This window comes from Thalia democratica, chromosome 8 (assembly GCF_965202585.1).
Source record: "Thalia democratica chromosome 8, ktThaDemo2.hap1.1, whole genome shotgun sequence".
In the NCBI taxonomy this organism is placed as follows: Eukaryota; Metazoa; Chordata; class Thaliacea; order Salpida; family Salpidae; genus Thalia; species Thalia democratica.
The window spans coordinates 17,179,827-17,196,216 of NC_139172.1; the positions used below are offsets into that span (position 1 = coordinate 17,179,827).

At 27.2% G+C, this 16,390-nt stretch overlaps 1 protein-coding gene across 3 annotated transcripts in view; it reads right to left on the reverse strand.

Moving 5' to 3' along the window:
• Positions 1-3,259: 3,259 nt before the first annotated feature.
• Positions 3,260-16,390, reverse strand: part of LOC145841937 (phospholipid-transporting ATPase VD-like) — a 44,581-nt gene continuing 31,450 nt past the window's right edge. For all 3 annotated transcript variants that reach the window (XM_082949246.1, XM_082949247.1, XM_082949248.1), the window contains 15 exons: positions 14,745-15,122; positions 14,171-14,316; positions 13,792-14,008; positions 13,031-13,193; positions 12,114-12,235; positions 11,541-11,689; positions 10,798-10,960; positions 8,900-9,068; positions 8,472-8,648; positions 7,943-8,145; positions 7,637-7,837; positions 7,181-7,261; positions 7,011-7,115; positions 6,512-6,699; positions 3,260-4,737 (listed from right to left, as the gene is read on the reverse strand). In XM_082949246.1, the coding sequence (XP_082805372.1) occupies positions 4,053-4,737; positions 6,512-6,699; positions 7,011-7,115; positions 7,181-7,261; positions 7,637-7,837; positions 7,943-8,145; positions 8,472-8,648; positions 8,900-9,068; positions 10,798-10,960; positions 11,541-11,689; positions 12,114-12,235; positions 13,031-13,193; positions 13,792-14,008; positions 14,171-14,316; positions 14,745-15,122 (3,147 nt within the window). In that variant the 3' untranslated portion in view covers positions 3,260-4,052. The remainder of the gene's footprint in view (positions 4,738-6,511; positions 6,700-7,010; positions 7,116-7,180; positions 7,262-7,636; positions 7,838-7,942; positions 8,146-8,471; positions 8,649-8,899; positions 9,069-10,797; positions 10,961-11,540; positions 11,690-12,113; positions 12,236-13,030; positions 13,194-13,791; positions 14,009-14,170; positions 14,317-14,744; positions 15,123-16,390) is intronic.

Genomic DNA, 16,390 nt, shown 5'->3' on the forward strand with positions numbered 1-16,390 from the left:
TTTTAACTTATAATGAAAATACAATAACATAGGGAAAGAGCATAAATAAGTTTAATATTTTTTTACTAGAGTCAACTTAAAAAAAATATATATAAATCAAAGTAATTAACTGATTGTAGTATTTAATGTTTCAAGAATTTTTATATTGAATGATTAAATACTATTTTACATGGGTCAAATACGGCAGCTGTATAAAGTTTTAACGCTTGTTTATGTTTCAATTTTTCATCTTTGAAAAATTAAACTATAAGTCTTCTTATAGCATCAGTTATCTTAAAATCTTCATAAAATCTTTTAACACTTTGTTTAAGTTTATTTAAAGCAGAGCGTTTTACGTTTTTTGTATAGATTTATCTTTTTATTGTACCACACAGATTGCGTTTATGTAGTAAAAGTAAGTTATATCCTTAGTTTTATTTTTAGTAAAAAAAGTTTTTATTTTTAATATCTGATCTAATTTACACCATTTTGTTTTACAATGTTGTAGTTACTTAAACTAAGGGCATGTCTAGATTTTTTTCAGTGGGGTAGCACACATTTTTTGTTTAATGTTAAAGTATTTCTTTAGAAGCTATTAGTTTTACACTTCAGAAAAAAACTTAAGTATCGACTTTAAAACTGTCTAAAATTTTCTCAGGTATATAACAAATGTTTAAACTTTAAACGATTTGAAAATAACAATAAATAGACTGCATAAGTAATCAGATTCTTTAAATTTACGAGAAATAATTAAAATCTAAACTTAAGTTCTACTATTATTATTTACAAGACGTTTAAAGGTGTCCGTGGTGTACGACTCGATAACCTAAAAGTTCCTCGTACTCCAGGTCTTAGGACCAAATAATTTGAGCGCTATTTTTTGTCGTTCAATAAACTAGTACTTATTTTACAGTGTGAAGACAGTATTATTAAATTAAAAGACAATTTTTTTGTAAACAAACCAGTAGCAGACGTGCACAATTAATTTACAAATTGATGAAAATAAGTTGTTAAACTACGATTTTTCTAATATCGTAAAAGTAAAGAAGTATATCTTCCTCGGTCAAAAGTTTCCTAAGTAAAAATGAACCATTGAGTTGTAAAATATTTCAAAAAAGTTTTATATCCCTAATTTGTTTTGCTAGTTTTGAATGAAAAGTTTCTTTTTTCAAATGTGCTCGCGTGGCAAGCTATAGATGTTGGTATGGTTAACTTATTGACTCATAATTAAATGCTTACTTATTTAATTACTTGGTGGAACTTTAATCTACTTTAAACAAATCGGACAGACAGTTTGAGAAATATATCTGTTATAAAAATAAACCACAATAAAACAATATCAACACTATATCCGTAATGGCTCGTCAAACATTCAAATGTTAACATGCTTACATTCTTGAAGAGTTCCTTATCTCAAAAACGATTATACTAAAAAGGTTTACACTGATATTATAAACGTTTTCGATTCAGTATCAAAAAAATAATCATTATAGTTTAAGTCAGTATGGACTTCATGAATCCTTAGTAAATTGGTTCAATAACATTCAATTAAGAGATTACAAAGATAACAATTAATGAAACACTACCAGACCCTTTTAAATATATATAATGGAGTACCATATTAAAGTTTCTGAGTAGTATTTTTACTCATTTTAGTAGTTGCGCTTGTGGTTTCTCTCAAAAACTTAAAATGTTCAATAAAAAAATACTAAAATAGTGATTAGACAAAACAAATATCATAAAAACTTTCAAAAAATTCTTATAAAAGTTAAGAAGTTTTGCTTTTGTACTGTGTGCTACTTAGAAACACTTTTAAATTCGATTTTTACCAAGTATAGTTGACGGCCTTTTACAAGTTACAAGCTATATTTTACTACAAAAGGTTTTTTGATGGCCTTCCGTTTCAGATATGTCCTTGCGGGTTAACGTAACCTTCAAGATTATACGAAAAATGGAATATATTTTGTATGTAAACTATGTTTTAAAAAGCCTTACTGTTTTCACTCAATCAAAATAAAACACATTTAAAATTGTTTACTAAAAAGTAATAAATATACTAGTTTTGCAAGTTTATTTTTAGTCTAGAAAATAGTTCGAAGGCCACAGAAATTTTTTTGGTGGGCCGGATTTGTTTTGCAGCTTGCTTACAACTTAATTAAAATCAGGGATTATATTAAAAAAGTAATATCATAAAAATGGCTTAGGATTTGGATTAGAATTGGGTTTAAATTAATAAAAGTGCATCTGTGCAGAAGCTTCACTTCATTTAAGCCTCAAACCTATTTTTAAATTCAAATTTCCATTAATACTTGATAAGTCATAAGATAACTACTTGCTTTCTATACTGATTAAAATAAATCAAGTTTACATATATATCTATAATTTAGTGCACAGTTTGCTAAAATGTTTTTTTTCCAAAAAATTACAAAATTGTAAAAAAATACTTTTGTTAAAGTTAAACAAAATTTATATTTAAATGTTTTGGTAGTAAACAAGACTTTATAAACATTTAAGCTACAAGTTCAAAAGCTTGTTCTTTACATCTCAGGAATCAAAAAACACTTTTCAAAAATATACAAAAAGACTAGTATTTTTATGCTATTGTTTATACCAAAGAGGCACCAAAACTTTCAGTATCAAAAGAAAGGCACATTACACAAAAGTTTGCAAGTAAAAGATAAAAGCAGTATGCAGTTATTTAGCTATGAAAGTAAACATTGATACCCTTAATTAAAAGCGGTAATACAGCTATAAAACAAATTAGTAATAATTTTAAACAATCGTGTTTGTTGTAATTATAATAAAGTACTATAGCTACATTGTGATTATTAAAACTGTATAACATGAATTGAAACTCAAAAATAAAATGTTAAATTATGTTTTATAGCGTTTAAACGAAAAAAAAACTTTAACTGAAGAAAAGGTTATAAATAAACAAAACTTAAGCACTTAAAATTTTTAAAACTTGAAAACAAAAATAAACAAAATTTCAATTAAAAGTAGGAAAATAGAACTATTGAAAACTTCATTAGATTAAAAAAAGGCTTTAATACCTATCCATATAAAATATTTGTTAAAACAATATTTTTTGTTTGAAATTTTTACAAAAAAAATCATTACTTTTTGTAATGCTAAATGACTTGAACTAATACTGTAACTTTAATATTTAAATTTTTTTATTTAACTTAGAAAACTGCATTTTTAGTTGAAAACTTGTATGAGAAATAATTCTCTGTTGTTCTTGTAATAAAAAAGTATTAAAGTTTTGTATTTGCCCAAAAATATTACAAAATAAAAAAAATAACATACTTTTTAACATGTTTTTGTGCTAGAAAGTAAGCTAAAAACTTTTTGACCTATATCAGTATTTTTTATTTCATTTAAAAAAATATAAGCACTTAAAAAAATTATATCTAAAATTAAGCAGTCTAATTATAATATACTTCATATAGAGCATACAGTTTATGTTTAAATATAAAATATTAAAGGGATCTAATAACTATCAATTACTATACTCGTATATATATCGACACTTAATACTTATTTTAAAATTTAATTCAATTTTTTTTTTAATTAAACAAAAACACTTGTTTCAGAGGTTAATTGTTTAAAAAAGTTGTTTTAATAACTTGTTCATTTTAGTAAATGAGTTTAAGGACGTTTGTAAACTGTGCTTCTTTAAAAGTTTAGCAAAACTAATATTATATAAAAAAGTTGTAAAGTAATTAAGTGACTAACTTTTAAAAGCTGTCTAAATGCACTGTTAGCTGTTAAGAATGTATCGAAAAATTAGGTAGAATAGATAATACTTCGGTGGTCTAAATTCAACCGATAGAATGCACGTTTGTTGTGATATAATTGAAAAATTAATAGGAAAAACTAACAGTGCATTTCGTTTGAAAAAATGTATTTTAAAAGCCTCTGAAAGACTTTGAAGTTCTACGTTTACTTTTGCATAGATTTTCAAACGCTTTATAAAAAATACTGGCTTTGGCGTGATGCAATAAATATAAACGAAACGCGCTGCACCTTCTGTCTTTATTTAAATTATGCTTCTACAATTAACAACGTCGTTACGATAATGATCGATGCCTTAAACTAGTAAATTTTTCTGTCTCAGTTTTTAGTTGGTCTTCCGTAGGCGGTGGCTGCTTGTTAACCACGTTTTTATCTTCCGCCCAAGCATTTTCTACAACTTCGACCGGCTGTGACATCATCAGGTCTTCGATGACGTCGTTTTCGCGCGCTTTTCTCATCGAAACAACACGGGATGCGGTGTGCGGTCGCCGGTGGTTGCGAACTTGGGAGGAAGCGAAGGTGACGGGAGGATTTATCTGCAGGTTGTCTTCCTCCTCGCTCATATCTGCGTCATAAGACCGATTGTCGTAAGATTTTGAAATTTCATTCATGGCGATCAAATCAACACTGCCCTTGTTGCTGGTCGAGGAAGAACTTTTTTTCACATGTTTTACTTCAGCTGCCTCGTCTTTAATTTCGTGACTTGAGACTATGAGTTGATTCGGTCGTCTGACTTGGTCTTTTATCTCCGTTATTTGAGTTTCCACGACTTTCTCGTTACTTCGGAAAGCTCCCGTCACCACAGAAACGGAATACTCAGACTCTGACGCCGATGTGTGGTCAGGTGAGACGGAGTTGGACGAGTTGTGGCGAACGTTGGGAATTTTTCTCCTCTCCATCACTCGTTCGTGTTGCGAGTCAGTAGGAAAGAAGTCTGTCTGGATCGCACGTATGAGATACCTGGAGGATAAAAAATCATTTATGTTATAGAAAGTTAAAGGAGTTATTAATTAGTCTTTAACAAGTTTAAAATAGGATTTAAAAAAGGTTAAAAACTTTTACTAGTAGTAGTTATGATATCAATTTATCAACAAAAAATCTAAATTGAGTGTAAAACTTACTACTAAATAAATAGAATTAAATTAGCAAACTTTTTATTGAGGATATAAAATAGATGTTTTAAGTAAAAATAAAGCTTTCCAAACTAAAAAATTATTGAAACACAAAACAGATATAAAAATTAAGTTTTTTACACTTGACTAACATTTTTAATACTAACATTATTATTTATTTAAATTATTCAAATAAAGTTTTTCTGACTTAGTTTCTTAACAATATTTATTTATAAATCCATAATTACAACTTTCATTAGAATTATTGTATACTATTAATATTTATAAGCTTCTTGCTGCCGTAAGAAAAAATGTAAAACTATTTCTCAAAGCTTGAATTATTATTAAGCATACAAAACAACGTTTTTATTGTTATTTATGCTGTTAAAATTTTTTTATCAGATATTAAAACAGGTCAAAGTATTTTTACAGGCAACGAAAAGTTGAAATTTGCGCTATATATTTAATCCCTAAATAATTAAAGTATCTGATGATTCCCTACACCAGAGATGTACAATCGTTGTGTGAGCATAATCATTTAACTTGTCCACAAAGCAAAAGCTTAAAATGGTTGATGTTTTAAAATTGATTATTAAATTGTGTATCTAAAAAAACACACATTAGTCTAATAAAAAAGAAAGAAACATAATTTAAACAATTTATTAAAAAAATTATAACTCAGTAGTTAAAATAATAAAGTGAAAATTCCTATTAGCCTTCCTACCAAGTCAATGATGGTCAGACACCTATGTTTTACAACTTATCTTTTTTGTAACAAACTTGGAACATTTTTAAACATTATAATCTAAAAAATTTTTTTTAGATGTTTTAAAGCTTGTTTAAATAGTAAAGATATTATTATAAATCTTTTGTTTTGAATAACTGGTTATGGTAAAAAAAGTATTATTTAGGTATTACTGTATCAAATTTGTTACTTACATTTAAATAATGCCCTTTTGATATAAAACGGTATAAAGTTTTTTTTTTTTTGCTTATATAAAAATTTATATAATTGAGAAGCTATAAACATATTTATAAAAAACAATACTCTAAAAAAGTATATCAGCTTATATTTCAATTTTCAATGTTTAAAAGTATTTTCTATAAAAAGAATCTTGCTCTATTAAGTTAAATAAAACTTCAAAATTTACAAAAATATAATGGAATACATTATTTAAAAAGTAAAACCTTTTTTTTCTTCAAAACTGTTTCGATAGAAATGAAAACTTCTTGGAAAAAAACTTTAAGAAGTTCAAGAGCTATTTGTTTTGAATGAATGTTAATTAGCTTAAAAACTCAAAATTTTCATAGTAACAAAAGTACTTTACTAGCTTAATAAAGATAAGATTAAAGTTTATTTGATTACACTGTTTTAAAAATAGAGTTACTTTTACAAATAAAAGCTGTATAAACTTTTAAGCTCTATAACCAAGTTTAAACTCTTAAAACATTAGATATTTCTTTGTTATACAGCTGTTTAACTTTTATCTTGATGCATATTTGCTTAAGCTAATTTTTTGTAATAAAGCTAGTTTATGGAAGTAAACCGATTACAAACTTTTATAAACAAACTAAAAACTAACAAATTATTTTTTAAAGTTTTTTAGTTTTTGACTACTCACCTGGGTAGCAAGGCAATAACTGTGGCAATAACTATTGAAAGCCAAAATTTTGGCGTCTGAATAACCCTTTCCATTACGTAGTATGGGTTACTCGGGGGCAGACAGGCGGGGCAGACAATATTATATATGAGAGCAAATGCAAAAAATCCCACTACGCTTCCAATCTGACCCGCCCAATGAATCCATGTCTAGAAGTATTTATTACAGCTTAGTTTATAGAAAAACCAAGCAAAAATTGATTTTGAAATCTGTATTTTGTATTTTGAATTTTAAGTAACTAATGTAAACTTATTCGCTATAACTTAATAAAGGTTTTTTTTTAATGTTTTTTATAAACTTTTAATTTCAACAGTATGCAAAAACACTAGAATACCTTCCGGTTAGTTAATTACTAATAGGTAATTTACTTTATAACGAACTTCCCACTGATTAATAATTATCTACATTAGCGTAAAAATGTTTTTTTACTGTCAATTTAAAAAATAAAGTTTTAACAAACCCAAGTTTTTGTTTCTATTGCAAGGTGAAGTAAAATAACAAAAACCGAAGCAGTTGTCACAACTGTTCCCCACTCAATTAGACCGACATCAGAGTCGTAATAAGCCTGAAACAATAAATTATTGTTTATTATTGTAACACTTCTATAAACTTGTTTTGTTTTCAACTTACTCCCATTATGACGAAAAAAATAACTAAAGACTGATAGACTGCATCAAGTATGTTTATCCAAAAAGTACGCGGTTTGTACACCTAGAAAAATAAAAATATATTTAAAAAGTATAAACTGTTGTTAATCAATGAAATTTAGAAAAACTTAATTATAAATTTTATTGATTGTTTGAAAAAAACTACTTAACATTTCAAATAGCTTAAAATTAATACCAATGTAATAGTAAATGTTTCATATAAATATGTAGATGAAAGTGACTGAAATCTAACAAAAATTAACTTATAATTGTTAACTTATACGGTTATGTTTTTATACCTTATTATAATAACCAAGTTAAAAATTTATAATTCTCATTTTAAACTATATTCAAGAGTTTTAAATAAATATAAACTTATAGTATAGAATAAAAATATTAATTTATAGTTTTAACAGTTATTACAAATTTATGTACGTACTTCATCATCAATTCCTTGCCGATATAGGTGTGGCTTTTTTAAGAGAGTTGAGGACTTGAGGTCCTTGTCAAATACTCCGTTGACAAGAGGAGGGAATCCGGTTATTGTGAGATTAAAGAGGAGAAGATACATTTGTTCGATCATGTTTCCTCCGCTAAAGCCACAGAATATTTGAAACCAGAAAATAAGAAAGGAAAACGCCTAAAAATTAATCGATTTTAAGTTAAGAGTAGTTACTAAAAACTGTTTATAAGATTTAAGAAATATAGCAGGTATTAATACAACAAGTGCATGCAATAAACAAACTGCGTTCTTGTAGAAAAAGTAAAGAACAAGCGATGCGAGCCTCTGATAATTCCAGTGACCGTGAACGAGCAGTAAGCGGCGTAGGAATCTGAACTGTGCAATGGCGTAATCACTGGACATGACTGCCTGCATCCCCTCCTGACCCGACAACCCGATCCCAACATCTGCCACCTGAATCATCGAAACGTCGTTTGCTCCGTCACCTTAAATTAGGATTGTTATTTGCAACAGATTTAAAAAAATGTTTTTTTATTTATTTAAATGGTTTTTTGTATAACAACATTAAGTTAATTTTTTTGATATTTATCAACACAAGTTAGTAAAACAAAATTTTTATGAACATTTATTAAGCATAGATTTATTTTTTATGATATATATAAAGATAAGAAAAGTGCTTTACACTTTATGTGGTATTACTAAAAACATATAAGAAATAACTGAATAATCTAAAAAGTAAACATGAGCACTAGGAAGAAAATACGAAAAACACTTTGATGCAAAGTAAGATAAAAAGTTACAAGGCACCAACCGATGGCGAGAGTCATGACGTTGAGTTCGTCACGGATGAGTTTGACGACTTCACCTTTTTGTAACGGAGTTGCCCTGCAACAAAGAACCGATCTGCACTGTTTGGCCAGCCTCACAAACTTCTTTTGCAAATCTTTCTCTAGCGCGAAACCAAGCGTCTTGCCGTCAATCACAATTGCTGAACAAAATATTTAAACTTTACAAAAGAAGAATCAAATACTGACTCCAAAAAAAGTTTCATCTTTAAATATATTTTATAAGTTAAAACTAAGCCGACTATTTATAAAAAACTGTAGTTTTTTTTTGTAAGGTAAAAAACGTTAATGAAAACTTATCAAAATATAATACTAAGTAGTTTCAAAGCTTCCATACAATATTTATTTATAAAATAGACAGTAGTTTGTAATGCTTTTTTATAAATTCTCTAACCTAAAGGATCTTCTTTATCTTTAGGAGAGACATAAGTTTGGTCTGAATTTGATCGTGTTATTCTGGTTATCAGGGAAGCAGATCCAGAAACTTCGTCTTCAGGAGCGGTTATTCCCCTTTTCATCTCTTGAAGCTCAGTATTTTCATCCAGTTTTTGAATAAATTCTTCCTAAAAATATTTTTCGATTTTACTTACTAGTTTGTTAAAAGCTTACAAAAAAAAACTTAAAATTAGTGATCTACTGGGTAGATTTTTATTTCATAAAAATTCAGGACCAAAATAATCTTAAAGAGCAATTACTAATTTATTTTTGTTAAGAAAAGCCTACAGTAAAAAGAAACCACAGAAATTAAAAAAGTCTTGAAAAAAGATTAGTAAATTTTCTAGCATGAATAAATTCACAGTAACTGATACTTAAAAATAATTAATTAAGTTATAGTTTGCGTTTGGAAATGTTTTTTTTTGTTGATACAAACAGAAGTTAAAAAGTTGGTTAATTGAAATTCCGAAGGTAATTTTTAGCTTGTACTTTATTAGAGTATGTTTTCCTTTACTGAAACAATAAGATCAAGTTAATCGATTTATAGTGGTTTTGCTTCCTTTTTTTTTTATAACACATCAATTTCTGTGTTAACCTGTACTTTTCCAAAATTTAACGAATTTTCTAATTCCTAAATCATTTAGTCTTAGTATACTTTGTTCAATTTTGATTGTAACCTATTTTATTTGTAAAGCCAAGGCCAGATGTGACAACCTTTTGTATATAAGGGACTAGATTTGTGAGAAATAGACTTTCGTGGGCCGCTTTAATTTTGTAATAATATACCAAATAGGAGTTTTTTGCTCGTCTTTGCACCAAGTTATAACAATATAAGCATTGAATTAGTATCGTAATTTACTCTAAATTTAATAATTATTTGAACATATTTGTTAATTTTTTTGTTAGTACCATATTTTTACCAACAAAAGTTTACTCCCGGGCCAGATCTTAGCCGCAGACCGTACGTTGTCCAGACCTTTTATATAAAAATAAACTTAAGAACTGGAAATCAATTAACGAGATATTTGTTATTTAAACTTGTTAAACTTTTAATTAGAACATAATCATAGGTTGTGGATCAAAGGTTGCAACGCACAAGCTTTGGGGCGTAAAATATTTTCCAGTTTAACAACTAAAGTTGAGTTTTTATATAAAAATTGTTTTTAAATGGACTAAAAATTTGAGTTTCTGTACACAGTAATGTTAAAAAATGTTTTATTTCAATTTCAATATAACTTTAAAATGAAAAAAATTATGTAAAGTTTTATAGTACGATGTTTCAAAAATATGCGACCCGTCAATTTTTACTTTATTGATATGTCTGGTCGACAATAGATTTCTTATTTAAGCTTTATTTAAGACAACATATTTTAATAATTCAAAAAAGAAATTTTATTAAATACTATTAAAGCACTGACGAGGTCTTTGACCGAAATTCAGTTTGTAAAATAAATTCTGAAAGAATAAATTCATTATTTCTCCTCTAGTAGTTGAGATCTCTTTATTTGCTTTCTTAAAACCAAAACATATAACAGATTTTGTATAGTAAAACTGGCTCATCAACAAAAAAAGTTACCCACTCCTCCTATTATAATTAATAAAGGAATGAAAAAAAAAACACATTCGAAGTGTAGTTAACATCAATAGTTTTAAAAACTTTTAATTACCTGGATCGAGATTTGGTAGACCGGTATTCGGTAATACAACTTCAAAAATTTATAAAATAAAACAAACTAAGTAGACATATAAAAAGTAAGGAAGTTTAATATTTCTTATCGAAAACAAGTATAAACTAAATTAAGCTGTTTAAGTAACTGCAAGTTATTACAGTTTTTTATTATAGAATATATTATATACCCTATTTTCTGACGACAGTATTATGACTTCATCGTCCTGGTGAATGAGCTTGCAAGAGTAGCCAATATTGATTGCTGTTTCCTGTTTGTCTCCGGTCACAACCCAAACTTGAATTCCAGCTTGCCTGAGAGACTCTATTGTTTCAGGAACTCCATCTTGTAACCTATTTATTTGATATGAGTCCATAAATTCATATTTATTGAACTTTTCTATATTGTAGGGTAGACTTAGACTTAGTTTAAAGGTAAACTTCTGTAATCAATGGTACTGGGTACTTTAATAGCTTGGTATAAAAAAGAATTAAACCATGTTTAATTAAAATTTAAATCAGACCATTTATAAAACAGAACACCAATAACCTTGATATTAAAAATAAAAGCATAAAGGATAGAATTAAACTTACAAGAAGAATATCTATTTAAACTGTAAGTTTTTATATTCATTGAATATAGTACATTTAAAAAATTAAACTGTAAGTATTTAAATATTATGATAGAACACAATACTTTTACATTACTTAGTTGTTTTTAAATGTGTTTTTTTATTAAAAAGTTACAACAAGAGTCTTGTTAAACTAAGATAAGTTTATTGACCTAAACTGCTCCTGCTTTTTAGTTTTGTAGTCTGTAAATAGTAGTTAGAAAATAAGCATATTCTCTGCTTTACACCATTATTATATAAAAATGCAAACATTTAAATAATAACATTTACATAGCAAAGTCAAAGCTGAAACTAAAACTCACTTGTCTTCGATTCCGGTTGTTCCCAACAATTGAAACTGACTTTCAATTGCATCATATGATTTTTTAAGTAGTTCTTCGCGATTTTCAAGAGAAGATTCTGCTTTATTGTGATTTTTTACCCATTCTGAATACTCTTCATCAGACAAAACCTTTGAAAATTATAAAAATAAACAAACGTTTTAACTTTTTATAGTATTGTAATTTTTATTTATTTTTACTATTTATTATTAACAAAACAATGTTTCACTCCTATATTGGTATATAGCTTTTTAGTTAAAGTTTTTGTTAAAGCTATTTAAGTCGAGAACTTAGAATTTTTTGATTTAAAACAAATTACAACAATATTGTAACGGATAATAAAAACAATCAAAAAAAGTCTTTTATAAAAAAAAACATTAACTCAAATAAAGTTTTTAAAGCAATTAAAAAAGTTTTTTTGCTACAATTATAATCTTACAAGTAGCTATTTTAAACTGATGATTTGTAAAATAGTAAAACGTTATAAAGAATTAAAAAAATGAATATCAATTTTTTATCTATAAAAAAATTGGAAAGTCTTTATATAATACTAACTCTTTTAGCCATGCATAGAGTTCGAAGACCCTGGTGAGCGTAATCATTTAATGCTTTTTTTGTTTGGTTAACAACCTGATTGGAGTTTGATACCAACTCTGACAAGTCTCCACCGTAGCCCGCTAAAAATCAATAAAGCTTTTATGTTAAAAAATAAATATAGCAAGAATTATAAAGAACTCAAAACTTCTATCCATACTTGGTAGGTCTATCCATACCAGTACTTAAAGTGTAAAAAGATACCTTTGGCCCACACCTGTATATAAAGAATTTTCCATGGGTGTTAATCATAACTTGGGTTTCAGACATTTAAATTGCTGATACTTTGGATAATAGCTTATAATATTTCCATATAATTTTTTGCTGATTAATTCATAAAATCACAAGTTATGAAAATTACGGATTTTTACATATAAAAATTATTTTAATAACATTTTAAAGCTTATGTTAATGTAAGAGTTTCAGACTACAGTTGCTATAAATTAAAATATTGTAGATTTAGTGACCCTAAGTGCTATGGTTTATTGCTGCTAATCTCCGTTCCTATCTTAAATAATTAGATATAAAAAGCTGTAAGTTTTAGTACGTCTATAAATACAAAAGTTTCTTTTACTAAAACTCTTGTACTACATTTTTTTTTTGAAGACTTTTTATTTAGCCATACGTCTTCTAATTTAACTTAACTTATTTATCTCATTAACACAAACCATTTTTTTAATAGATCATTTTTTGATATACCAAAATTGTTGTTGCTTAGGTTTTTTTTATATACATTTTTTAAATAAAAACAACTTAATTTCAACTGATACAAAAACATAAAATATTAATTACAAAAACATTTTGTAGGTAAATTTAGAAAGCAACAAAAGTTTTAGTTAAAAGTTTGAAGTGTTCATTCTATTGTAAAGGTAACTTACATTGCTTTTCAGCTTCTGATTGGTCAGTGCACGGTGCAAGTCGTTCCAGCACAGCCGAATCAGCGCCTTTCGTGTATACGACGATCTGATTGGACCGATTCATGTCACGGACGATTACAGACATCATTTTTCTATCTGAGTCAAACTCAAGAGTGTGTAACACCTTAAAAATTGATTACAGTTTACTTACTAGATCTACTAACATTTTTTTTCTATTTTAAAAGTTAATGTAAAGTACAAATAAAAACAAATGGAACAAAAAATTGTTTAGGATAAGTTTTGAAGGTAGTTTTAAATTTAAACAACAGTTAAACAACTTTCCCTGGAAAATGTTAATGCCAAAAATCAATAGTTACCTTACTGAAAAAAAAAACTTTAGTTAAACAAGACGTAATAAAGTTAAACCTAGTACTGAACTAGGATTTTGTTTTTCTTCACTCGGTTTATACATAGAAACTTCATAAAATTAATTTTAAGTTCACTGTAAACACTAATTTATGTAATTAACAAAAAAAAAATTGTTTTTATACGACACTTGTAAATAAGTTTTTCTTATAAAGTTATAAGTTAACTATTGAACAAGGGTACATATGTTTCTCGTTTACTTATTAAAGTAATGAAAATAATACAGTTATATACATATGAGTTCAGGTATTCACATAATAAAGTAATTTTTACATTCTATGCATTTACAAACTTATTTTTGTACTACAAACTTAGTAGCTACTGATCAGCTAGATTCTATTTACTCCATCACTTACTTGGAACGTCAGTCTGTGTTTAGTGGGAAGTGAGATTGTCACGGTGTTCTTGTTTGCCTTCTGACTGCGATGTGCGAGCGTGCACCCGTAACTCCTGGCTGCGTACACCAATGCGGCTTCGTCAGGTGACTCAGCTTCGTACCTGAAGTTGTCTCCCTCGTCATGCCGATTCACGAGTCCATTTGAAGAAGGAACCACAGGTGGAGGTGATAAAGAACTGAGTATGTTTGTTCATATAAAAAATAATTAAAACAAAACTAACTTGAACTTTTGATACTTTATGATTGTTTAATTTTAAGTCAGTTAAATAAGAACCAGTATGTAAATCTTTTAATAAAACCAAAATTATAATTAGATTGATTAAGAAAATAAAATAAACCTTTTTAAAGCTTGCTCTCTTTTACTTGGATCAAGAGATTTAACACTTAAAACGGTTGGTTCTTGTGAATTTGGGCTAGTAAGAGGAGACAATTTCGGTGCAATTTCAAACCATTTTTTCAACTTATCGAAGCTCTTCATTTTAATCTAAAACAACAAAAATTTAATTTTTGTGTTCAATTGCTTGAAATAAAATATTTTTGTTAACATTGTTTTTTTAGACTACCATTGTATTTGAAACCTATAAATAAGTTGCTGGATCGCATACATAAAATACTTCTACTATTTATTTTAACCAAATAGTCATATCATAAACTCAATTATTATGAAGTTATTATTTCAAAATCTTAAAGGTATCATTAATTTACTTTAAATTATATCTTATTAGATACTTATACAAGTTTACTAGTTAATTTTACCTCTTACAGTATTTTACACTGTATAGTTAAAAAAAAATTAACTCAAAGTAATCAGCTATAGTTTATACATAATAGTTTAAAATCAAATTCATATAACTTAAACGTTACTCGCTCACATTTAAATTACATTTAAAATCAAATAAAAAGTAAACAAACGCTAGTTGGCGTGCCGGCGAGGGAACCGGCATCTGTAGTGTCCCCGTCGTCGTTGCTAATGACAACCGTGTTACATATGGCCAGGTTGACGAAAAAGTCAAATATTCTTTCTTTTTTCATTGACATATCAACCGCTCGCCTGGACGCAAGACTTTTAAAAGGTACGCTGACTAGGTGGCGGTAGAGAACGGGGTCCGGAGTTACATCAGTTTCGAGGTTGGCGCTGCTGCCTAACGACTCGTCGTCACTGGCACCGGAACTGTTGGCATCGGAAGTGACGGGATCGGTAATGGAGGCTATTGTAGCTTGCAGCTCTCTAGCGCTCACAGAGGAAATGTTGCGGCGGTGATGAGAGGCCGGCCTCTTTGTTGAAACTTGCTAAAATAAAATTCAGTGTGAGATGTTATTGTATTGTGACGTAAGTAATTGTTTTTAGAGATAGTAAGGATAAAACTCTAGAAGTTGGTCATAAATACTTTAAAAAAAGTTAAAAAATTTTTATTATTACTTGTTAATAATTTTAGTGTAGTTTGTATTTGTGCATATACTTAAGTAATGACTTAAAAATATTTAATGATAGCTATTTTGACATTAAAAAAAGCTTTTTTGTACGGCTTAATTAAATAAATTTAAGAACTAACCTCAAGTTACTTATAAAAAACCACTAAAATGATTTCCAAACGTTTTAAACTTTTTAAGTAAAACTTCTCGTTTTTAATGTTTGAACATTTTAATAAACATGTAAAATTCTAAATAAATATATAACATACAATAAATATAAATACAAACTTATTTTTAAAGTTATTAAAAAAAACAAATAAAATTAATGATTAACTGAGTATAAACACAATTAAAAAACTATAGCAGAATAAGCTATACGTAATATAAAAGTTGGAATATGTTTTATTTTAAACCGTATTGAATTTGTCTGAATTTTTAAACTTCCTTTCACTTTCTTTAAATAAAAGAAACCTTTATACACTTAACCCGAATTTTAGTTACTATTAATAATTATTAAGTTTTTATCAAAAGTTATAACATTTACAAAAAATATACTATACAAATGATACTTCCTTTAACAGCCTAGTTAGATATAAAGTGTTGCAATGTCTTAACGGTAAGTAATTTAAAAAAATCTTGTTTGTTAGATACTTTATGCTAGTTGACCGTAAAAATTAATGATATTTTTTCTCAAATCAATAAAAGTATTTCTTAGAATATAATACAAAGTATCTGAATTAATAACTTTGACCTAATTTTCTTGCGTTTCTAAATAACAAAATAGTATTCAAAAAAAAGCTATTTAAAACCTTAAAACAAAATAAGCATCTTAAAACTAAAATAGAACAATTAATAAGAAATTTTAGTGATTCTCAGTCTTATAGATTAACTATCATAAAAGCAATAATATAACAATAACTGTTTAAAAATGAAACATTTAAAAGTCAGCAAAATCAGTAACAGAAGTTCTTTTTATTATCAAAAATATCTTGAAAAAGTTATTTCAGAAATTTTTGTTAAATACAATTTATATAATCTCAAAAGAAAAGTATTAAATAGCTATCAAGAGTGTGTTTAAAAAAAAACAATTACAAGTAAACCTTTTTAAATTTTAAAACTTTTTATTAAAAAAAAAACTAAATATT